General features: G+C 47.1%; 1 protein-coding gene across 2 annotated transcripts in view; it reads right to left on the bottom strand.

Moving 5' to 3' along the window:
• The window catches only part of GALNT2 (polypeptide N-acetylgalactosaminyltransferase 2), a 177,692-nt gene that overhangs the window by 25,457 nt on the left and 126,482 nt on the right, over window positions 1-25,753 (bottom strand). For both annotated transcript variants that reach the window (XM_068547634.1, XM_068547635.1), the window contains exons 4-8: window positions 10,523-10,621; window positions 10,218-10,285; window positions 9,882-9,947; window positions 4,139-4,260; window positions 1,966-2,053 (exon numbers count right to left, since the gene is read on the bottom strand). In XM_068547634.1, the coding sequence (XP_068403735.1) occupies window positions 1,966-2,053; window positions 4,139-4,260; window positions 9,882-9,947; window positions 10,218-10,285; window positions 10,523-10,621 (443 nt within the window). The remainder of the gene's footprint in view (window positions 1-1,965; window positions 2,054-4,138; window positions 4,261-9,881; window positions 9,948-10,217; window positions 10,286-10,522; window positions 10,622-25,753) is intronic.

Below are 25,753 nucleotides of genomic sequence, written 5' to 3' on the forward strand. Positions count from 1 at the left end.
TCTCAGCTCCTGCAGATACTCGGGGGGGGGGGGGGGGGGGGGGTGGGTGGTGCGGGGGGACGCACTCTGGACACTAACGCTTTCTTGACAGCCAAGGCTCCGAACTCCTTACAGCCCCAGCGTGCTCACCATCTTCTAAGACTCTCCCGACTCTTGTTTCCCAACCTAAGTGCGTCCTCCCAGCATGACAGCCGGCCAGAGGCCCCTGGGGAGCTGCCTGGTCACAGCCCTGCCCTCTTCCAGCCGCCCTGTGCGGCTGCACCATTATCCACCTGTTTCCCAGACAGAGACGCCGGGGGGCGGAGGGAAAGCAGCTCCCGTGGCTACACGGCCTGAAAGAGGCACCAGAGCCCGGGCCTCGCTGGCCGGTCCCAGCGTTCTGCTTTCTGAGGTTCCGTCCAAGGCCACGGTTCTACTGTCTTCTTTTTTGGATGCCAGTTGACCCTCAGTCCGTGTGTCTGTCTGGAACAGTCCGTCTCCTAATCAGGTCAAAATGTTGGAGGTGGGAAAAGAAGCCCCTCATTTTACAGAAAGAAACAGGGGTGCTAGGATGCTGGAAAAAGAGTTCACTCATCTCAGGTGTGAAAAATCAATAGTGAATAAATCACACACGGAAGGCAAAGGCTCTGACATCTCTCTTATATTTCTTTCTACAGCAGGCTTTGCTGAATTCTTGGCTCTCAGCCGAGGTCTGAGAGGCAAGGCTGCCGGCCAGCTGAGATTCAGAGCATGAAGCATTTACTGGGCTGTGTGGGAGCCCTGGGGCCACAGGTCACCCCCATACACAGTCCCAGGGACACAGGGGAACCTGCGGGGCACAGGTCACCGCCATGTACACACAGTCCCGGGGACACGTCATCCCCGTGTACACACGGTCCCCGGGGACACAGGTCACCCCCGTGTACACACGGTCCCCGGGGACACAGGTCACCCCCGTGCCCACACGGTCCCGGGGACACAGGTCACCCCCGTGTACACAGTCCCGGGGACACAGGTCACGCCCATGCACACACAGTCCTGGGGACACAGGGACAACAGTAGGAGCCCGCTCCTCAGGCGGGGCTAGCGTGACTCCCGTGCACCCATCAGCTTCGTGAAGCTCCTCACGAGAACAGTTTCCCCAGGTGGGGTCCAGGAGCCCCTGGGGGTCCTCAGGCCCTTTCAGGGGGTGTGTGACGTTAAAACTGCTTTCAGATTTATGCTAAGGCCCTACAGGCCCCTTTCAATCTCATTTTTCCAAAGTGCAGGAAGGAGTGTTCCGGAAGCTGCAGGACGGGCAGCGCCCACGTGGCTGCATCGCCTGGTGTTCTCACCGTTTCTCAGCCTTACCTTCTACCAACACAGCGAACACCGATCGGTACGGCCTACGTGAACAAAGCTCTTTGGGGCCTTCACTACGAATTTTTAAGAAGGTAAAGAGAGCATCAGACAAATCACTGTGGGAGCCCGCGGAGGGAGGGTTCCAGGGGTCACACTTGAGCCGCGAGGACCCCCAGGAAACCGACGGGGTCATTCAGATGAAGGTTCCCCAGAAAGGTTCCACCACGGCGGGACGTGGGCGGGACGTGGGCGGCCCGTGGGCAGGAGAGGCTGACGGCCCGGCGGCGGGAGGGCTGCGCTCCGCAGGCCTCGGGGCCCAGGAGTCACGGGTGAGCGGGGCGGGCGGATGGGCTTCCAGCAGGAGACGGACGCGGCGGCGAGGGGGGAGGGTGAAGAGGGCGGACCCCCGTCGGCCTGGCGCCTCCACACCGGCTCCCACGGGGCCGGCTCTGTACGCCAAGCCGGTGCCAGGGACGCGAACCACGCCTACCGTCCAGGCGAGGCGAGGCCGCTTCTGTCCCCTGGTGAGCCCCGCCAGCTGAACGCAGGGGCGCCCTTGGCCGCGGCCCCGCGCAGGCGCCGTCGCCGTCGCCGTCGCCGTCCCCGGGCCCCGCGCGGACAGCCTGGGCCCCACGCAGCACCTACCGCCTTTTAGGTCCGCGGACGCGCCCACGTACTGAAAGTTGTCCATGTTGATGACGTCGATGATGGGGGACACGACGCGGGTCCTGTCCTGCAATGCACGAAGGCAACAGCAGGTGTCAGAGGCAGCCGGGACCCGCACAGGCGGGGGCCTGAGCGTCAGCGCTCACGGGGAGACCGCCGCGCCGGTCCCCCGCCAGCCCACGCCCTGGGGCGCCCGGCTGGGCACCTGCAGCCCTGCGCTGCGCTGGGTGTCGGGGGTGCAGGGGACGCTGCTTCCCCGGAGGCGCCCGGGCGCACGGGGCTGCCCCACGGGTGTTCACTGGCTGAGGGCAAGCCTCTCCCGGGACCGCTCCTGAGTTGTCTTTCTTTTCCCCCTAACAGCCAGGAGCAAATGTCAATTTTTATTAATTCCAAAGAAGAAGTTCTCAGAGCGCGCCAGCGTGAGACTACAGTGTTTTATTTGGTGTTTTCCCAAATGTCCAACCTCAGCCGTGGAGTAACTTTCATTCTAACAGGATCTAAGCTCCGCTGTACTTAAACATCGGTAATCTGCGAGCTGCAGGAAACCTCAGGCGAGGACTCATGGCTGAGACGCCCACACAGATGTGACCACGGGCCTGGGAGCCGAGGGTGGTGTAGAGGCTCCAGCCTGATCACCGCGGACGGTGACCGAACTGACTAGAGAACCCGGAGCCCGAGTCTGTCTTACCCGCGATTCCACCAAACACAAAACACATTCCCTTCGGCTGAGGCCTTTCTTTATGCCACGCTGTCACTGCTCTGGTTAGAGTTTGGGAACACAAGGTCTTTGAACTCTCCTGCCCTCTTTAAACTGGGCTAGTTGGCTCTGGGGAGGAACTCTGCCCCACGCCAACAGGGAACACAAGGGTGACGCTTCCCTGAGCCACGGCAAGAACCTGAATCAGCCAGAGAAAGACTTCGAAAAACAAATTAGTAACAGGGCAAGCAGAGCTAATAAGCACATAACACGTCAGAGGACCACGCTCAGAGAATAGCGGGAAGTTCCACCACCACCAGGTGTACAGTGTGGAGCCCCAAGTGCAAAGGGTGACGTCCTCCATGCCTGGCTCAGCCCGGGGACGGCGCCACAGATCGTAAGCTGCCCCACGGCCAAGTCCACTCCCTTTATTTTGATTTCTTTTGATAGGACTAGAGTGAGGGAGAATGACCGTTCTCAACTCTTCCCATTCTTTCTTCAGGAGGTGGGGGGCTGTTTAAATAACCCTGACAGTCTGACCACGAAGCACACGGCCTCCATGTGCCCGGGTATCTTGTGCAGCTTTCATTTTGCCTCTGTGTCCCTGGGACACACAGCCTGGTGGAGTGAGCAGCCGGGGACGGGGCCCCCAGGATGGGCGTGCGTGCGTGTGTGAGAGGACTCAGGGAGGGACTCAGTGAAACCCGCTTTGCAGCCTGGGCTCTGCCCGCTGTATGAGTTTTGGTTAAGTGATTAAAGTTCCCTGAACCCCAGTGCCCTCAACCGTCAAATGGGGGTGAAACCCTGGCTTAAGGTAACGTGTAAAGCATCCAACACGTAGTTAGCGCTCAGTTAACGGCAGTGAACATGAGGGTCACAGCACTAGTAGTTTGTCTTCTTTCATGTCTCAGGACTCGCTGCCCATCCGCGATCCCTGCTATGGTGCAAAAAGAATGACTTTACTATTTTTCTAGTACTTTCATTACATCTACTTTACTGTCTCAAGGAAGTGCTTTCTTAGCAGGGAGGAAAGAAAGTCAATAAAACAAGCTGAAGGCGAGAGAGATATCACAAGAGGCCAAAGGTAATACTAGTGATGTTTCTAGAAGGCGAAGGTGCACGATCCCGGGTCAACTGACAGCCTCACGCGTCCCTGTGTGGTTGGGACTGCGCCCCTCCCCACGAGCCGCAGCCCGGGTCTCAGGGCAGCACGGCCGGGCCGGGGACCCTGCGGCCTCTGTCCTCAGCTCTCTGCCCCCTCTGAGCTCAGAGAGTCACTGCAAAGCTTCAGGCAGGGAAGGAAGACCCCCCCCCTAGGGGAAGGGCTGTCTTAGCCTCTGCTGACCCTGGCCTCCTACCTGACAAATGAATTTCCCCCATTGATAGATTCCTGCGGTGGATAAAATCCTCGTAGGACAGTGTCGCAGAGGCCCTTCCCCCGGCCCGCACCCTCACCTCGGCCACCCTCTCCAGGAGGGGCTCCAGCCAGTGGTCGTTGCACTCGCAGTGGCTGTCCAGGAACGTCAGGACCTTGGCCTGGGCCGCGTCGGCCCCCCGCACCCGCGAGCGCATCAGGCCTGTGGAGCGAGTCCAAAAACACGTCAGGGGAGAACGCCCAGGGAACGCGAGAAAAAAGAAACAAGAACTGTACCCCCAGCACCTGCACCGACGCTGACACCTCCCCAGGCAGCCCTCTTGCTGGGCACGGAGTTTATCACCAACACGCGTGGAGGGATCAATACCGCCTTGCGGTTACCCAGGTAAGCGTTCTGTCAGGACCTTTTTTTTTAAGTTAATTGGGTGACTGAGAAAACAACTTGGAACTAGTGCCTTATGAGGACGGCTTTTACATAACTGAAGTCTCCTTTATCAAGCCATTGAAATGTGGAACTTCTAAAACTAATCTCCTTTGACACAGCAACAGAGTTTTCTAATTAACTGGGCTAAGGCACGTGTCACCCAGACACTTCAAGTGCTAATGGGGCCAAATTTAATGGTGATAATTTAATGATAACAGTGTTGTGAATATCTGTGTGTTCTAAGACTCATCACGAGCCAAATTTACATAAATGATAAAGCCCAGTTGTTTGGCTTTTACACCAAATTAGTTACACTGTTGGTCAAATTACACAATTTATATAGCTGTGATCTGTTAGTAATATCGTTTTTTATTATCACACATAGTAATATGCATCACTAGATGGTGTGGTCATAAGTGGCTTCCGCTGTGTACGCTGGGCTTTATCTGTCCATGGAGATGTGAGATTACTCACAACCGGTAAGGGCAGTGTTGTGAGTTCTTTATGCAGCACAGTGGTCAGAAAGGGCCTTCCATGATTCTGAAAGAGCCGCATGCTAGAGTAGGAAAAAGGCCAACGATCTCTAGTTCTGGTATTATGGAGCAGCTTGTAATAGGCAAACCCCCTCTCAGAGGACACGTATAAACTGAGCAAAACAGAAAATGCAACGATAGGAAAGGGCTAGAGTAGCCAAGGGCAGGCAGACGCTAGAGGGCGTTCAACCCGTAAGAGAGGAAACTCACACAGAGTGAAATCCCTGTAAACGTGGTATTTGCCCCCGATGTTACTCTCCCATCCACTGCAGTGCAGCCTTTGTTGGCTTGAGGTGTCAGAGGGTAGAGTTTGGGGTTGGAGAGTGGCTGGAAACAGAAGGAGGAGATCCTGGGAAGGAGCTAAGTCCCAAATCTGGTGATAACTGCCCTTAAATCCTTGGCGGGCGCCTGAACCTGCCGGCACAGGGGAGACCCCAAGGAGTCCACGAAGAGAAACAATTAGAAGACAGAAAGAACTAAGATTTCAGCTGGAATCAGGGACACAATTTTTGGCAATTGAGTTGTGCCTAGAAGGACTTGGCAAACACCTCATTTCTACAGAAACTCCAGAGGGAACACATTTAGGAATACGGACTATGTCTCAGGAATAAGGGATTCATCCAAGATACACTTATGCTAGCAAAGTACAAAGACAAGCCTACACAAGTTCAAAGTCATGAGCTAGTAATTTAATTGCCCACTATAAGAAAGATCAACACCCCTAGAGAAAGATAACGGAATCCAGTGTCTCTACAACATACCATTCATAGTATCCAATACAAAATTTAAAAAATTAGTAGACAAGAGAAGAGAAAAATGTGATCCATATCCAAGAGAGAAAAAGTCAATAGAAACCCACTCTTGAGATGACTCAGATGTTGAAATTAACAGATGAGGATTTTAAAGCAGCTATTATGATAACTACACCCAAGAACTCCAAGGAAATGATCATTGGAATGAGCAAACATGGGCAATTCTCAGCAGAGGAATGAAAACCACAAGAATGAAATGGATATTCCAAAACTGAAAACTGCAATTTTCTGAAATGAAAGAATTCACTGACTGCGCGCAACAGCAGACTAGAGATGTCAGGAGGACCAGTGAACTTGAAGATGGATCAATAGAGATTGATCTACCTGGTGAACAGAGAAAAAAATACTGAAAGAGAAAAAAAGCCTGAGTAACCTATGGACAATATCAAGTGGTGTATCACAGGTGCGCCTAGAGTCCAAGAATGAGGCACAAAAAAATATATGAAGAAATAAAAGGCCAAAAATTTCCCAAATTTGGTGAAAACTTCAACTTACATATTCAAAGGGATCAGCAAACCCGGAGCAGGATAAATCAAAAGCAAATCAAATCCAGGCAAGTCACAGTCAAAACTGCTGAAAACCAAAGATAAAGAGACAGTCTGGAAGTCAGCGAGAGGAAACAATCCATGACACACAAGGAATCAACAATAAGCTGACAGCTACGTTCTAAACAGAAAGACAGAGGCCAGAAGACACTGGAATGACATTTTCAGAGTGCTGAAAGAAAAACTAATGGTCAACTCAGAATTCTATTCGGAGAAAATACTCTTCAGCCATAAAGGAGAAAGAAAGACTTTTCAGATAAACAGAAACGGAGAGATTTTATTGCCTACAAGAAAAAATAAAGTTCTAAAGGTTCTCTGGGCTGAAGGGAAATGACACTAGATGGAAACCTGAAGCTGTGGAAAAAAATGAAGATACTAGAAACGAAAAATACGAGGATAAATTTTAGAGTCCATTTATACATTCGAATTTCTTTATAACTGATTATTTTAAGCAAACATGTTAACACTGCACTGTGGGGTTTAAAACATCATAACAACATATGAAGGAAACCACGTGACAACAGCAGTACACAGGACAGGGAACAGAAATGGAATTAAACTGTTGCAAGGTTCTTACATTTAATGTAAAGTTGTATGGACTCTAAATAGACTGTTATACGTTAAAGATGCATGTTGTTAATCCTCATAGAAACCACTAAAAGAAATGTATAGCTAAAAAGCTATGAGAAAAATTAAAATGGAACACTAAAAAAAAAAAAAAAAGACCAAAAAAACACAAAACATCACTTCAAACTACATTACAAAGCTATAGTAATCAAAACAGTATGGCCTTGGCATAAAAACAGGCACATAGATCAATGGGATAAATGGAGAGCCCAGAAATAAACACACACACATATGGCCATTAATTTACAACAAAGGAACCAAGAATACACAATGGGGAAAGGATAGTCTCTTCAATAAATGGTGATGGGAAACTGGACACATGCAAAAAAATGAAACTGGACCCCTATCTTACAACACACACAAAAATCAACTCAAAATGGATTAGAGACTTGAACGTTAAGACCTGAAACCATAAAACTCCTAGAAGAAAATATAGGTAAGCTCCTTGACATCAGTGGTGGCAATAATTTTTTTAATTTGACACCAAAGCAAAGGCAGCAAAAGCAAAAGTAAACAAACGGGATTACATCAAACTAAAAAGCTTCTGCAGAGCAAAAAAAAGTATTCACAATATGAAAAGGCAACCTATGGAATGGGAGAAAGTATTTGCAAATCATATAACTGATAAGGGATTAATATCCAAAATATATAAAGAACTCATACAACTCAACAGCAAAAACAAAAGCACAAGCAAAATAATCGGTTTAAAAACGGGCAGAGGAATTTAAAGACTTTTTTTTCCAAAGAAGACATATAAATGGACAACAGGTCCATGAAAAGGTGCTCAACATCACTAATCATCAGGGGCTTCAAACCAAAACTACAATAAGGTATCACCTCACACTTGTCAGAATGGCTGTCATCAAAAGGACAAGCGATATCAAGTGTTGGTGAGGATGTGGAGAAAGGGGAACCCTCGTGCACTGTTGGTGGGAATGTCAATTGGTGCAGCCACTGTGGAAAACTGCATGGAGGATCCTCAGAAAATTAAAAGTAAAACTACCATATGATCCAGCAATTCCAAGGAAATAAAACCACTATCTTGAAGAGATGTCTGCACACCCCTGTTCACTGCAGCATTATTTACAATAGCCAAAACACAGAAGTGTATTCAAAAGCTGCTAAGAGAGTAGATCTTAAAAAGTTCTCATCACAAGCAAAAATATTTGTCACTGTGTGAGGTGATGGGCGTTAACTAAACTTAGTGTGGTGATCACTTCACAATATATACATCTAGCAAATCATTATGTTGTACATCTCACACAGTGTTATATGTCAATTATATCTCAATAAACTGGAAAAAAATAATCAGGCAGGACAGTGGGCACGGAGGAATAAAAAGCACACAGGACAAATAGAGAACTTGGCCTATGAACACGGTTTTGGCTCCGCTACCATTATTAAATAGCTGGATGACCTTGAAAAAGACACTTAACCTCTTTCAACTTTACTATTTCCATCTGCACAATGAGAAGGACTAGGTTTTCAGCCTTCAAAGTACAGCAGTATTACTGAAATGCAGATGTCCAGGCCCCACCCCTAGAAAAACAAAAATCTTTATTCAATTGTGGGTCGGGTCAAGGCATGGTCTTCTTTTAAATTCCCCAAGTGATTGTAATGAATAGCCAGATTAAGAATCGCTGGCACAATTAAATCCCCAGCACTAAATGAACCCAAGGCCATGATTTTATGCAACTGATTTTCTCTGTCACCTAGTAGCATTGCTATGAGCATTTGTGTATATGTTTAACTGTTTGGGAGACACACACACAAGCACACATATATTTGAGTGGGTGCATTTTCTCACTCGACTGTCACATTCCTCACTTGTTCCATATAGTTCTACCATAATCTGGCTTCCCCGCAGCTGCCCCTCTTCATTCCTTCCCAAAACAATGCCTCAATGTGGGTTCTTACCCACGTGAACAGCCTAATGTAAAGCAAATGCATAATGTATATTTAGAAGGACTGCTTTTGATTTCTAAGCAGGTTAAAGGCTCTCTCTGATAAAGCTAGCACGTGGTTTGTCAGTTATAAAATGCCCACATGAAAGCTAATTTCTTTCTTTTATTCCCTCCTCCCGCCTCATCTTCTTTTTTCCCCTGTGCCAGCAGACACTTTGGGTTTGAATTCAACAAGTTATCATGTAGTTTCTTTAGGGGCAAATACAATGCAAGATTCTTGTTTAATCTCAGCTTGGGGGGCAGATGTGAGTCCAGCAAACAGCTTGCTTAGGGGCAAGGGTGACCCCATTGTTTATGCATCTTGAACATCTGGATTGATGACCTTAGTTGGTTAAAATATGGTGTTGATGACATCGCCCTAACGGGCTCACCCACTGCCAATAAAGTGGACTCGATCAGCCCAGCTCCAGCAAAGACAGGACTGACAGCAGGTTTCGAGGCTGGCATTTGCAAAATCCAATAAGCACGTAACGCCGGTGCTCTTTCCCTTGTTTTGGATGGTTCACCTTGGGCAGGCTGTCAAACGGGAACCCCAGTTATTTTACCAGATGCCTGCAGCGTGGAGTCATTAAAGTTCTCATTGCTAAATCTCTGTTTTTCTTCTAAATTCTAGTACTCAAGGGACTGATAAGACTTCCTAGGTTGTGAAAGAAAAGAGAGAAGCCAGTTTTCTAAATACATAAATAAAAGCGTAAGTTGAACTCTTGCCCTGGTGCACAAACAATTTCAATTAGTTAAGCTTTCGATATTCTTCCTAGGTTTGCTGGGAGAGGCTCCCAAGAGGCTCTATTGGAGGAAGGCAGACAAAACACGAGACAGTTCATTGTTCTTGGAGCTGAAACGCTTCTTCACATTATTACTGGGCTCAGGAAAAGTGAGAATTCAACTGTCTTGGTACTGAATTGAGAAAAGTCTTACCTTCTCGCCGATCATTTCTGAGAACCCGCACTTTCTCAATTTTCCCCAAGAGTGCCCCGTCTTCCGCTAGGAAAAGAAAAGAAGCAAAGCTTTTGAACCTCAAGTTAACTAACGGAGGGCTCGGTGGGCAGGGACGGTGATTTCTCCATCACCTTCGGGCTGGTGAGCCCCTCGGGGCATCAGAGAGGCACCCTCTTTCTGCGGCCCCTACTTCCGGCCTTTTCTCGAAACTCGTGCTTAGCACTCACAGCCCAGGAAGGCTGGCACCCAGGAGAAGGGCCAGGCGGAGGGGGATGCTGGCGGGGGGCGGGGGGGAGGAAATCCGTCTCTACTTACGGTCATTGCTGTAGTCATCCACCAAAATGATTTCTTTTATCAGGCGGGGTGGGCTTTTCTTAAGCACGCTGAGGAAAGGCAGAAAGATAAAGCTGCAGGCCTTTCAGGCTACGACTGGGGTGTGCAATTCTCATCCCTCGGCCCCTCTGGGGCTGCACAGTCAGGTGACCTGTCTGCACCCCCAAAGACAGCCCCGGCCCGGCTGCGCTGGGGACCCGGCCCTTGTTCAGCGTCCCTGCTGGGGGACGTCCCCTGCCCGCAGAAGCGGCAACGGGTGGGCAACGGATGGCAGCTGCTGGCCTCACCTGACCACCGTCCTCAGCAAGGCCGACCTGGCTTCGTTGTGAAACGTGATCACCACGCTGGTGGCCGGCAGATCTACCCGCCACTGCTTCCGCTGACACCTGAAGGAGGAGGAAGAGCGACCTGAAAGACGAGCCCGGACCAGCCCCGGCCAGGCGCGCCCCGGACAGTGCGGGCAGGTGGCCCTGCAGGACGGGCGCTCGGGGTGGACCTGTCGTCTGCAGGGGGCCCTGGCCTATTCCGAGATACCGCGACAACGGGACATAAGGACACAGAAAAACACAACCAGAGCCAACATTTTAAAAGATGAGAGATTTCAGTGAAAAGTAACATATTGAGAACATCTTTCTAACATGTTGGAAAAAAAAGGGTGTTTCAAAACAGTGAAATCCCATTTAGTCTCACATGCAGATACACCTCTATAGATGTGCTTTTCACGGTTCACAGTGGTTATTTCTGAGGGGTGGAACCAACTGTGCATGGCTGCTCTTTTCCCGTTTCCTACTTTGCCTGCGGCAAGCACGTGAACTGCCGGGATTCTTCCCAAAGTTGGGTGTGGCACCTGGCACTACCCCACTGACGGCTCCCCCGATCCCGGAATGCAGGACACACGCCCCTCACCTCGCCGGACCGCGTCCACACGACGTAGGTGACAGCGGTGCAGGCTGCTGCGAGCGAGGGAAGGACGGGTGGGCACCTGAGCCCGTCGGCTCCCCCTTCCACTTGCAGCAGTACTGAAAGAACCCAGGACCGCTCTGAAGAAAGTCGATTCAGGCCTGCAAAACTACGGGCAGGTTACAACAGGCACTTGTCACGGCTGGTCCCTGCAGACAGACGCAAGGCTGCCAGGGCCCTGAATGGCTGCTTGAAAACACAGGACGCTGCAGCCCTAGGCTGAAGACGCTGAGGCATCACCCACTAGGCGACAGAAAGGACCAGTAAAGGGAGACTGGGCTCTGCAGAACCCATCATTAAGGGACCCTTCAAGCCCTTGAAGGCTCCATGAACTTGAAGAACATGCCAGTGTAGAGGTGACGCTCCAGAGAACCACGAGAGAACAAGACCCCTGGGCGGGCTTACAGCTCGCGAGGACGTCTGTGAACAGTCGAATCGTGGTGTGAGTACATTCAGGGAGTTACCAGGCTGGTGGTACTACTGAAGCCGGGAGGGGGAAGGGGTGGGACGGACAGCTAAAGTATCTTTGGCCTCTGGAAGCAGTTCTCAACCAGTCATTTTGTACCCAAGGTGGAGAGGGTGACGGTCTTCCCTGCAGTAGGGTAGGGACCACCAGCCGGCGCCCAGGACGTGGTCCCTCCAGGCTGCGCTCACCATCTGGGGGTCCCTGCACTGGTATCACTTCAGTGGTTTCCACTGGAGAAGCTGGAAAACCTTCCATGGGGCCAATACATTTTCAAGAACTTGTCTTACTTTTTAGCTCTTAATGGAATTGACCACAGCTGTAAGTGATCTGCTCCCAGAATGAAAGGTATCTATCTTAAATGGGAAATCAGTAGGAAAAGGAGAAAGATTAAAAAAAAAAAATCTTGATGCTCAGCTGCGCCTCAGAGGAAAACAGTCAACAGACACTGATTTTCCCTCGTGACTGGTAAAACTACTTCAGAGAGCAAATTTTGAAAATGAGCCAGAAAAGCAGCAAAATTAAAAAGCAATGAGGTCAGATCACAAAATGGGCTTCTTTTGTTTATGTTAGTTATATGGATAGCTGGATTTTAATTAACCATGAGAAAACAACATAATATACCAGTCGCTGTTGTTTGGGAAAAGAATGCATTCCGGAATTACTGTTGTTGATCATTATAGCTCCTGACGGCTAAGTATTTAATGACAAGTAGATTGATAAGGCTGGGGTTTTTGTTGTTGTTGTTGTTGTTTTTTAATTTCAAGAATTCGCCAATTGTTAGGTTAAGGAAGTAATAAGGAAGACTCTGCAAGGTTCAACTGTAAACAAATTACCAACGAATGTCATTCCCAAGAACCCCATCTGTAATGCTAATGAAATAACAACCCCAGGATAGGACGCCCTCTGCAATCAGGCCCCAACCCACCCAGTGGCGAGGGCTGAGCTGAGCAGACAGCGCTGAAATGACTTGCTGAGCTCCGGCTGGAGCAGCCACGTGAGAATCAAAAGGAGAGAAGGAAGCATTTTTCAGGCTCAAATCATAGTAAACTCAGCCGATCCAATCAGGTCCTATTCTCTCATTTTCTGTTTCTCCGCAGGAAGCCTCATCTCCCACGAGCACTTGGAATTCTCAAGGGGCTCTGGAAACATTTTTCAGAACACACAGGGCTGCTGCATTCACATCGTTTTATTAAAATTCCGTAACATAGGGCATCAGGCACCTAGTTTTGCTAGGAACTGGCAATCAGGAAATTTCAGAGGTATATCCCATTTCTAAGGTAAAGACGGATGACAAGTAAAGACTGAAGAGTATCTTATACCCCCCGTGAGTCTGAGTGCTATAGGTTAGTATATGAATTCAGATCCTAAGTCCATACACTGTGCCAAGATAAAAGGAGGGGGGGGGGGTGGTATTTGAAGAATTTCTTTAAAAAGAAACAGAATAAATCCTGCATGTAAAGAGCGCTGTCCCTGCCAAGCAGAATTCTCTGCTCCGGAGCTGGGGGAAGAACACCCGCCTGATATAGAAACCTGCCAGGGGAGCTGGCTGCCGGGGGCACCTTCATCCTTGAACTTCTTTGGGAACTGATAGAAGCTGGGGTTTATTTGGAGTCAGCGTCACGGAGAGTCTGCAGTCAGTTCTGTTCTCCCTCCCGGACGATGCAGCTGAAGCAGCGTGATGCTGAAGATGGGCTTTGGGTCAAGTTCACTTGGGTTTCCAAGGGTCATTCTGGTAACTCCCTGTCCAGTAAAATGGGGACTTGAAAAAACTGGACACAGTGATTTTTTAAAAATCTCTAATTTAGCTTTAAATTTCTCTGAGACTAGATGGCCATCAAATCTGAATTCTGCATCAGCTGACGTCAAGTGCAGGGAGCTCCTGAGCCCTCGGGGTGCAGAACGAACCCGGGGAGGCTTGTCTCTGACGCAGATGCTACACTTGCGGTTGGTCAAGACACTGGTGACACAATCAAACACACGTCCTCAGACTGGGAAGCTAGAGGCTCTGTTAAATACGGTGGAAGGTTGCTCCGTGGTGTGGAGAGGGGCACAGAAACACACCCTCTACCCCACGCCCCCAGGGTGCCTCCCCAGCCCCACCCCAGCTCGTCTGGCCTGTGGTAACCTTGGTAACTGAGTGATCTGAGGCACCTCATCCCTGTAAATCTTTTCTTTTTAATATGTTATTATTCTTTTTTTTTTTAATTAAAAAAAATTTTTTTTGACCTCACTGTGTGGCATGTGGAATCTTAGTTCCCCGACCAGGGATCGAACCCGCACCCCCTGCAGTGGAAGCTCGGAGTCTTAACCACTGGACCACCGGGGAAGCCTGGCCCTTCCCATCTTGCCTGGTTGTTGGGACAATCAAATAGCGAAGAAGGACTCTGAATACTGGAAAGGTCCCTGTCATCCTCATGAGGGTTACCATATGCATGTGGCAGCTGTGTGCCGACGGTGCCTGTGGGGATTACCTAGGCATCTTTCCCACCCCTCTGAAGCCAGCAGGGTCCCCAGAGAGGGATGTGCAGACCCCACAACCCTAAGCATTCAATACCCAGCCCGTGTTCTGAACATGCTCTGGAGTCCCCCGTAGGAGGAAACCTCTGGCAAATGGGGACCCTGAGTGTCAGTCTCCACGGCAGCGACTGCTTACTGCACATCCACAGCAGGTCTTCCCACCATGTCTCAGCTTCCCGGGAGACACCTCAAGGGGAGACACCAGGATCAGTCACGGTATTTCAAGGTTCCGGTTGCTGTCATATGCATTTCTCTTTACCAATTATTAAACAGGCATGCTGGATTCATTCAGCCTGATTTTAGTTTGAGTCTGCCCCTGAGAGAAAATTTACCTTTGATTTGCTGACAACAAAACAAAGCCAAGCAAAGCATGGGGAAAAAAAAATAAACAAGCAAAAAAAAAAAAAATTTATTTCCCTGGGTTCACAAAGCTAAGGATCAAGTCTTGGATCGTGATCAACTCAGTGTGGTAACGAATGTCCTGTGGCCTGTTGGGGAGAGAGGCAGCTGGCCTGTTTTTCCCAGGTCGTCACCCCCATCATCGTGGTTACGTGTGCAAGATATTTCAAACATAAAACCTAGAAGATGTTATACAAGTGCCCATGCACCCTCCACTCAGCTTTTTCAAATCTTAATATTTTGCAACCTTGGCATTTGATGCAGATTTTTTTTTTAGCATGTTTCAAAGTTTTATTTTACTGTTATTGAGAGTGCCACAAAGAACTGTTTTTTTTTTGGCTGCGCTGGGTCTTCGTTGCGGCACGTGGGGCTCTTCATTGCGGTCTTCTCTCTAGTTGAGGTGCACGGGCTCAGTAGTCGTGGCACGTGGGCTCAATTGCCCTGCGGCATGGGGGATCTTAGTTCCCTGACTAGGGATCGAACCCGCGTCCCCTGCATTGGAAGGCAGCTTCTTAACCACTGGACCACCAGGGAAGTCCCTGATTCAGATTTTAAAATGAAACAAAACCTGACATGTAATAGCTGTAGTCCTGGTATGTCCTTCCCACCTCAAATCCCATCTTCACCAGCGGTAACCACTACCCTAAATTTGGTACATCAGTATTCCTATGTATGTCTTCAACGAACTACATGTGTACATCTTCACAAATAACATAGAGTGGTGTTCTGCGTATATTCAAAACGTGTATGGGTGACACTGCACTGTGGTTTGCTTTCTCCGCCTTTGGGAACGTACCTGTTCTGACATGCACGGCTCTATTTCATTCACACCCACTGCTGCACAGCCGTCCCTTGTAGGAACACACCACATCCAATCCCTTTCTGCGGATGGCCAATTTCTCTCTGTTAGGAGGAATGCAGCCATGGACACTGTCTTCTTACGTATGTGAGAAAGTTTCTCTGCGTCACTTGCCCACAGGTAGGACTACTAGATTTACTTGATTCAGCAAGCTGATCTCCGAAGGCTGTTCCCAGCTTCCTCTCATCCACAAGGGTTCACACTGTTCCATATTCTCAGCATCTCTTGACACCATCAGATTTTTACGTTTTGCCCACCAGGTTGGTATGAAATAGCCTCTTATTATTCTAATTTTCATTTCCCTGATTACTAGCGAGGGCACACATCTTTTCATGTGTTTATGAGCTGATTAGATAGTTTCTTCTGTTAATTGCCTGCTCATATTCTCGTCCACTTTCTGTTAGGTTTTTACCTCGTTATTATTTGATGATAGGAATTTATATATCCTGGATAGTATCCTTTGTCAGCCATATGCACTGCAAAAATCTTCAAGTCTGTGGCAGATCCTGTAATTCTGTTTAAGATGTCTTCCGTCAAACATATTTTTAAATGTTGATTTCTCAAACTGTGGCCCTGGGGTAATGTTCAGAAAAAGGGTTTCTAACCTAAGGTCTCTAATATAATTTAGTAGATTTTCTTCCAAATATTTTCACTTTTACAAATGCTTTTAACATTTAGGTTACCCATCTACCTGCCTAGACATATTTGTATGAATGGTATGACTACGTAATCTCATTTTTCCCCGTACGGTTAGTCTGTTGTCCCAGTGTTGTTTAACGGTTTACTACGTCATTGCCGACGTGTGCAGTCACTGCTGTCACACCACATTTTATGTGTGTACACTGACCCCTGGTCCACTTCTGCTCTGTGCATCTCTCTGTACTCGTCCCCCACTGCTCTGGCTGTGGCTCTGAAGTACGCCTTCACATCTGACAGGCAAGCTGCTTCACTGGCTATTTGTGGCCATCTGCTTTTCCTTATGAATTTAAGGATCAGGTCTTTAAGCACTGCATGATACTGCACTGCATTTATAGATTAATTTGAAGGCAATTATTATAATAATTTCTTTACAATATTGAGTTTTTTTTAATGTCCTTCAGTTATGTTTTGTAATTATCTCATTTTCTCCATAAAAGCCTTACACATCTTGTGTTGCATTTGCTCTTAAGAACCTCACAGTTCTGTTGCTACAGGGCACGGGGTCTCTCCTCTTACATTTGCTCACAGGCCACTGCTGGCGCTGGCTTGCGTCTGTGGACCCTGCACTCAGCAACCTCACTGAGCTCTCTTAGTTCTGAGAATTTGTAGGTTCTCTTGGATTTTTCCACTCATCAATTCATCCACATTTTGTCCTTTTCTTTACACTTCTTCTACATCTGCGGTTCTTGTCTTCATAAGGCACTGCTCATGGCCTGCAACACACCATGCAATAAAAAAGGTGGTAGAGAACACCCTTGCCCTGGTCCCATCTTCAAGGTGAATGCAATTAGATTTTCATGAAGTGTAATGTTTGCCATAGATGTTTTACAGACACCTTTAATCAGGTTAAGGAAATTCCCTTACAAGTGCTAAATTTTATGATTTTTTTTCCCCTTGCATCTATTAGGGGGATCATATAGCTTTTCTCCTTTAATCCGTTGAGAAAGAGTAGTGTTTTAATATATCTCCTGCTGTTCTATCATTCTTGCATTCCTAAAATAAACTCTACTTGGCTATGGTTTTTTTTTTTTTTTAAAATAGAGCTATGTTAGACATGCTAGTATTTGGCTTCGAATTTTTTCAATCTATAACCATAACAGTAATCGATCTACAATTTTCTGTTCTTCTACTTTCTTTTTCCAGTTTCACAGCAAGGTACTCCTGCTCTCAAGAAGCAAACAGGGCAGCTTTCCCTCTTTTTCTAGAAATTCTCTAAAATAGTCTGTGTTCTATGCAAACCCACTTGAGCCCTGTGAATCCGGGGAAGGCAAACTTTTTATTGCTGAAAAGGTCTTTCATGGCTTGTATGTATTCATATTTTTCTATTTCTTGAATGACTCTGGTAATTTTCATGTTCCTAGAAAATTAAGCATTCCATATAAGTTTTTAAATGTATTATATTTTCATAAAAGTGTGCTTACAATTTTCTTACGATCTTTACAAACTTGATCTATAGTTATATTTGCTCTTTTATTCCTGACATTATTTATAATTAATTAATTAATTAATTTTTGGCTGCGTTGGGTCTTTGTTGCTGCGCGTGGGCTTTCTCTAGTTGTGGTGAGCGGGGGCTACTCTGTGTTGCGGTGTGTGGGCTTCTTATTGCGGTGGCTTCTCTTGTTGCGGAGCACAGGCTCTAGGCGAGTGGGGTTCAGTAGTTGTGGCACGTGGGCTCGGTAGTTGTGGCTCACGGGCTCTAGAGCGCAGGCTCCGTAGCTGTGGCTCACGGGCTTAGTTGCTCCGTGGCATGTGGGATCTTCCCGGACCAGGGCTCAAACCCGTGTCCCCTGCATTGGCAGGCGGATTCTTAACCACTGCGCCACCAGGGAAGCCTTCCTGATATTTTTTAATTGTAGTTTTTATTTTTATCAGTATTCTTAGAGATTTCTAATTTTTGAAAATCAAGCTTTATATTATCCTCTTATTGTTTCTTATTTTTCTAGTTCATTAATCTTTTCTTTTTCCTTCATTATTTCCTTCCTTCTATTTTGAGGTTTACCCTGGGTTTTCTTGTAACTTCTTGATTCACAGAGCTGCCCTACGGCTTTAAATCCAACAGAATTCGATCACTGAAGAAACAAAGGCAGTTCTGTACTCAGCAGAGAGGAGGGTAGGGTGAACCGGGGAGAGGTGCCAGTAGGTGTAATGAGTAGCTTTAACTCTGGGAAGGAGCGACGTGGCACCCGCCTCTGCCCTGCACCAAGGTACACACGTAGGGCAGTGCCCGGGCAGATGGACGGCAAACAGAGCTGTGGGCTGCTCTGACCTCGGTCTCTCCAGCAGACCCAGCACCTGAGAAGGTGCCAGTCTCCACGTGCACCCTCAGTCCAGGGGAGACAAACCAAAAGGGCTCGTGTGGGGGTCAAGCTCAGACGGCAGGGCCAGGAGCGTTCAAAAGCCAAAAGAGGACTTCCCGGGTAGCGCAGTGGTTAGGAATCCGCCTGCCAACGCAGGGGACACGGGTTCGAGCCCTGGTCCAGGAAGATCCCACATGCTGCGGAGCAACTAAGCCCGTGCACCACAACTACTGAGCCTGCGCTCTAGAGCCCGTGAGCCACAACTACTGAGCCCGCATGCCTCAACTACTGAGCCCTCACGCCTAGAGCCCGTGCTCCGCAACAAGAGAAGCCACCGCAATGAGAAGCCTGAGCACCGCAACAAAGAGTAGCCCCTGCTCGCCGCAACTAGAGAAAGCCCGCGCGCAGCAACGAAGACCCAACGCAGCCAAAAATAAATAAGTAAAATAAATTAAAATTAAAAAAAAGAACCAATCAAAGTAGACTGTGACTTCTCAGGCCCTCTGCCCCCTGCTTGTGCATGGAGGTGTGTGTGTAGGGGTGCTACCACACAGGGACCCTGGGATGCAGGCTCTGAACAGCAGGTGACCCAGACGAGGCCCCGAATGTATCTTCTGCGCCCTTGCCCTCGCCCCCGGGGAGTGCTGCCATGAGTTCCTTTTCAGAGGAAGAAAGGGGCAGGTCTGCTGTCTGAGTGACCGTGGCCTGGTAGCCGGACACAGCTGTCCCCACAGGAGGTGGAACTCCCCATACAAGCTGCGCAGCCGGGGGGCACCCCCCGTCTGGAGCCAATCGTGGGCTGGGCACACTCCTCACCAGGAAAAGCCCTGCTGTGGCAGCTGCCCTGGCATAGACTCACGGTCACCACAAAGCTCGGACAGTTAGTGAGTGCCAGGCTCTCCCAAGAGCATATTATTAACATGCAGACGCCTGGGCTCTGCCCACGTAAGCAGGTCTGGGTGATGCCTGGGGATCTGAGTTTTAGAAGCTCCCTCCCTGTGCTGCGCCCCTCAAGCCCTCCCCCCTAGAGAGTCGGGCCTAAGGCCTTTGAATAAGGTCCCAGCACTCAGGGCCCTTTGGAAGAAGATCAAGCCATAGCTGGAGGCTGGATTCACAGCAAAGGGGGGCCGTGCACCTGAAACGGGGCATCCCTCCCTGCTCTTCCGAGCAGGAAGAATCCTCAGAGCCTCAATCTCAGGTACCTCTGCTCCGACACAAGGAAAACAAGGGGTCAGTTTCACACCGCCATCTCCATGGGGCGTTTGCTCTGGAGGGTCTGGGGAGGATGGGCGGGCCGGGGGATAAAATGGGGGTTGGAAATGGAATTAAAATTTTAAAAAAAGCAGGAAGGAAAAAAAAGAAGGCTAACAGCTGTTGTATAATGTTCATTTAATTAAAATACACTCTTAATAATCCTTCAAACAGTGATAATGACATAATATTCCACCTAATCAACTAATTTCTGATCAGTCCTAATAGCTAAAGAGCTTATTCTACAGAGGTCTTTTAAAATGGAAGAGAACCAAATCCTAAGAGATTTTAAAACCTCTGCGGGACCCATCTGCAATTAAGCTTCTTAAAGATCCAGTTGGCAGGAGATTTGAGTAAGCCCCAGGAATCGCGGCAGGTCTGTCTCACTCTGAAATTCTCGGTCTGAAGTCGCGTTCTGGTGCCCTGTGCTGTGTCTGACACAGGAGTGTCTTCTTAAACCAAGGACCTACCCTTCCCGAGACACCAGAAACGGGAGCCTGTCGTATTTACTGCTCTCCCTTTGAAGCCCTCCGATCCCCTGGAAAAGCCAAGGGCTCCAGAGGCGAAAAGGGCAGCGGACAGTCCCGAGCACGGGCTCACTGCTGTGCAGTCACTGCAGCACCAGCCACGGAAAACACACTCCGCCCTGAACACACAGGGTCCTCCCCACACCCCGAGGGGGTGGACGGCAGGTTTCCACTTGCTGCTTTCAGCCAGCACCTTCTGGTGAAAGAGAGCTGTTTTCTCCTTCAACAAGCATCACCTGCCCTTTTGCCTCCAGTTTTACAGACACTAAATTTTAACTGAAAACTTTTTCAAGAGTCAAGGGCTATTGAAAGTTGTGAAAATAACAGCCGTGGATGAGGCCATCTGAACTTCCTAATCCCGCCAAGTTCACTTCAGGCAGGACCTCCGGCTCACGGCCGGGGGTGGGGTCAGTGCAGAGAGAGGCCACCCGGTGCTTGAGCCTCTCATCGCGCCCGATGCCGGGAGCCGCCCTCTAGGGACGGTGAGAGCCGCGGGTCCCCGCTCCCGCCCCCAGACCCGGGGCATCTCCCGGAGCCTCAGTCTGCCTTCCGGGCCGCGCACTCGGGTTTCCAAGCTGCTCTCTGCACTGCTCTGTGAAGAGACGTGCTCCCTGCTGTCTCAACAGAGCCCCTCTCGGGCTTAGTCTCAGGGGCTTTCTTCTCTGCCCTGCGTCCTTCTCTTTCAGTCCTCCCCGTAAACTCGAGCCAAATAACTGACTTTGTGTGGCCACTTAGCAGTGGTTCTGACTTTTAAGGACATGATGTACTGCCAAGGATGATGCTTTCGGGTACTTTTCAAAGACAGTTAACTGCACTATGTTGGTTTTTTTTTTTTAAATAAATTTATTTTATTTTATTTATTTTTGGCTGTGTTGGGTCTTTGTTGGTACGCGCGGGCTTTCTCTAGTTGCGGCGAGCGGGGGCTCAGTAGTTGTGGCACACGGGCTTAGTTGCTCCGCGGCATGTGGGATCTTCCCGGACCAGGGCTCGAACCCGTGTCCCCTGCATTGGCAGGTGGATTCTTAACCACTGCGCCACCAGGGAAGCCCCTGCTCTATGTTTTTGCTTGTTGTACAAAGATCAACTTTTCACTCAATGACACTGTTATTAGTAATCAAAGGTTGCACTGGACCCATTTCCTCACAAGGATGAAAGGCAAACAGATCGTCCTGTCACTGGATAAGTACTGATACAAGGATGTAAACTGGAAGCAAAAGACTCACTACTTTAACCCCCCTCCTTGGCCCCAGCCTATCGGTTCCGTAGAAAGAAACGAACAAACACCCAGCACTTGGCTTGGCATGGCATGATCCCATCCACTCCAACAAAAGCCAGGATGATGTTTGGTTCCTTTAGACTTCGCTCATGTCAAGTGTAACTGCATCCTTCTGGACTCTCGGGAAAAAAGAAATTAACTTCTAGTTAATGACAGAATGATAAAGTTATTTGATATATGCTCCCTGACACTGACAGTTACCGATTTATGTTCGGTGCTTCTGACTCTATAACATCGTGGAATTTCTTCTGTACACACCTGAAGAAGAGTACACCTATCTTGGTAACACAAAAATCATTCCCCTCTTGCTCCTTTCTTACAGATGTTGTTTTGGGTGAATTGCAGAGCCCCAGAGGTGAGTCCTGCTTGGCCAAAGACAAACTCCTTTCCCTAGCCCCTGTCATGGTCACAAATAACCATGACTTAGTTCTGGCCAATGAACAGTAACAGAGAGTCTGCAGGGGGCGTCCAGAAAAGATGGATTTTGCTGATAAAAGCAGAGAGTCACTAAAGAAAAGGCCATTTCTGACCCCTTTGCTTCCTGCCTTGAAAGTGATCATGATGCACGGAGCTATGGCAGCCTTCTTGCAACCACACGAGGCAAAAAGGATGAGGCAGAGAACCCCAAATGCGGAAGAGGGTGGTAAGGGAACCAGAAAGAGCTCCCAGTCCAGCTGCAGCAGCCTTAGAGGACGACCTCCAGACCTCATGTTAAACAATTTAATAAAATGTCTTTTTTGCTTTAAGTATCCTAACTGATAGAATAAAATAAACAAACAAAATCAGAATGGCTTCAGGCTTCTCAGTGACAACACTTAAACAGAAAACAGTGGAACAACGTATACAGAGTTTCAAAGGAAAAACAGACCCGCCGCAACAACTCTATGCGCTGTGAATTTACCATTCTTGTATGAAGGGAATGGAAAGTAGTTCTCAGGTAAGCAAGCCAGGAAAGTATTTCAATTATCTGAGCCATCTGAAAAACCACGTGAAGATCTACTCTCAAAATAAATAACTAAATAAACAAACCCAAGAACTCAACTTATGACATAAAATGTTAGGATGCATTAAAACTATTTCAGCAGTATAGTCTAGTAGACTTGTGTAAATATGGTTATACCAATGAAAAATTTATTAAAAGACGATACTTATATAAAATATAATTGTTAAATAATTACATAAAATGTAATTTTAACAATAAGTGGTATCTAAGTCCAGATAAATCAACAAAACCAGAAAGTGGGTGGGAGAAAGTATAAACATATTCATTCTTCGGCTTAAAATATATATTGTTTTGTTCTTGGTATTTATCCTTAGCATTAAACCAACATTTCTCTAATTTTCAATGTTTTTGTTGAATTTCTGTAAACATGAAAAATAGCAACTAGTTGAATTAAATGTAGGAAACAAACTTTCTTTAACCCCTGGAGAAAAAAAAAACTAACAAAACTAAGGACCAACAAAGTAGAGCACATTTTCCATGTAAGAGAAGAATGAAAATGGTAGAAAAAGCAAGGAAGCAGGAAAAAGTAGAATGACATAAAAAAATAGATAAAAGACCAAACACGAAAATGGTTTTGTCCTATTAAACTTCAGACTGTCATGTTGGTCTAAAAATAAAAATACAACACTAGGTTGCTTACAAGAGGCAAACCTAAATCAAAATGACACCCAAAAAACGAAAACTCATAGAAGACAAAAACGGGACTTCCCTGGTGGTCCAGCGAGTAAGACTCTGTGCTCCCAATGCAGGGGGCGCGGGTTCGATCCCTGGTCAGGGAACTAAGATCCCGCATGCTGTGTGGCGTGGAACAAAAATTTTTTTTTTAAAAGTAAAACATACAGAGAAAAGGAAAACACTAGATGCAATGCCAGAGAGTCATTCTATGCTAATAAAGGTACACAATATAATTTCTATTCCCCAAATCACTGTATTCAAACACATCCAGCAAACACTCAGAAATAAGCAGAACAAGCAGAAATAAGCAGAAGTCACTTCAAACTCTCCTATCAAGTGGACAGTAATAAGAATCAAGAGGTTTTGAATGCAGTTAATCAGGTTGGTTTAATGCGTAAATTCTGAATTTTTGAAACAATGACAGACACTACCAGCCTTTAAAAAAAACACCCATCAAATATCGATTGACCCACGGACAACAAGAGAAGCCACCGCAATGAGAATCCCGCGCACCACAACGAAGAGTAGCCCCCGCTCGCCGCAACTAGAGAAAGCCAGCGTGCAACAACGAAAGACCCAACGCAGCCAAAAATAAATAATAAATAAATAATTTTTTTAAAAAAATGAAAGCTAGATTTAAAATGTTTCCTATGTAGTACTGAGTGAAAAAAGTAGGCTGCCCAACAGCAACTGCAGTATCGTGTTGTTTATATAAAACGACATGCATCTAACTACTGGAGGATATAGGAGACAGTTCAGGAAGGAACAGTTAGCAACAATTAGCAATTTTCAAATATACCACATGGCAGTGTTAACTACATCACATCCCCAGAACTTGTTTATCTTATAACTGGAAGTTTGTACCTTGTGATTACCTTTATCCAATTCCTCTGCCTTCTATCCCTGCCTCTGGTAACCAAATCTGATCTCTTTCTCTATGAGTTTTTGTTTTTAGGAGTCCACATATAAGTGAGATCATACAATACTTGTTTTTCTCTGTCTGAATTATGTCACTTAGCATAATGCCCTCAAGGTCCATCCATGCAGTCACAAATAGCAGGATTTCCTTCTTTTTATGGCTGAATAACATCCCATATTGTGTGTGTGTGTGTGTGTGTGTGTGTGTGTGTGTGTGTGAGACGCTTTCTTTATCATTTCATCCATCAATGGACATTTAGCTTGCTTCCATGTCTAGGCTATTATAAATAATGCTGCAATGAACACGGGGGTTCAGATTATCCCTTTGAGACAGTGATTTCGTTTCCTTTGGATGTATACCCAGGAGTGGAATTGCTGGGTTCTACAGTAGTTCCATTTTTAATTTTTGGAGGGAACTCCATACGTTTTTCACAGTGGCTGCACCAGGCTACATTCCCACCAACAGTGCACAAGGGTTCCCTTTTCTCCGCATGCTCACCAACACTTGTTATCTCTTGTCTTTTCGATGAAAGCCAGCCTGAGGTGTGAGGTATCTCACTGTGGTTTTGATTTGCATTTCCCTGATGATTAGTGATGTTGAGCACCTTTTCATGTACCTGTTGGTCATTTGTATGTCTTCCTTGGAAAGATGTCTATTCAGGTCCTTTGCCCATATTTTAATAGGATTATTATTATTATTATTTTTGCTATTGAGTTACATGAGTTCTTTATATATTTTGGGTATTAACCCCTTTCAGATATATGATTTGCAATTATTTCCTGTCGGTTGTTCTTTCATTTCGCTGGCTGTCCCTTTTGCTGTGCTAACCACCTGTTTATTATTGGACCCTCGACCTTGACCCGCACACCCCCGACCTCCATCCTTATTTTCTCTCTATTGCATTTAACATTGTCTTATTCCACATAATTTGATCATTTATTTTATTCTCTTCTACTTTCAATCCCTCACTGTAAGCTCTATAAAGGCAGAGATTTTTTATCGGTTTTGTTCACTGCTGTTTCCCCAGCGACCAGAAAAATACCGGTCACATGGCAAGCACTCAAATCCTTGCTGAATGAATAAAGGAATGCCAAGAATCAAAAGAAATCAACACTGAATAATATAAAATTTTGAATCCAAGTGCAATATTCCTATTGGGATATTTCCTTTTTTAATAGACTTGAATTTCCAAAGACATGAATTTTCTGTCTTCTTCTCTGATCATCGTCAGATGGAGGAAATCATGGTTGATCCAATATAGTTAAGATGAGTGTTGATGGTGGTGGGATTGACATGTATACACTAATATGTATAAAATAGATAACTAATAAGAACCTGCTGTATAAAAAATAAAAAAAAAGATGAGTGTTATTTTAAGTCTGTACTTTTAATTTCACAGATTGAAAAGGGTATCTGGGTTCTTGCAGATTCCATCACTGGCACTTAACACCTCAGAGTACGTGTGGAAGGGTCAGTTCCACGAGTGAGCAGGCAGGTGTTCTGGGGTAAGGGTGTGGGTACGTCCACTGACAACACTGCTGCTTTCAAGCTCAACAGAAAAGTTAAAAGGAATCCCTGAAACCATACTGTTTCAGAAAAAGTGAAATGTGCAGCCTACATGACTGACGAAGTTGAAACACATTTTATACTGTTTTGGCTATTTCCTAAAA

This window comes from Eschrichtius robustus, chromosome 7, assembly GCF_028021215.1.
Source record: "Eschrichtius robustus isolate mEscRob2 chromosome 7, mEscRob2.pri, whole genome shotgun sequence".
Taxonomy (NCBI): Eukaryota; Metazoa; Chordata; class Mammalia; order Artiodactyla; family Eschrichtiidae; genus Eschrichtius; species Eschrichtius robustus.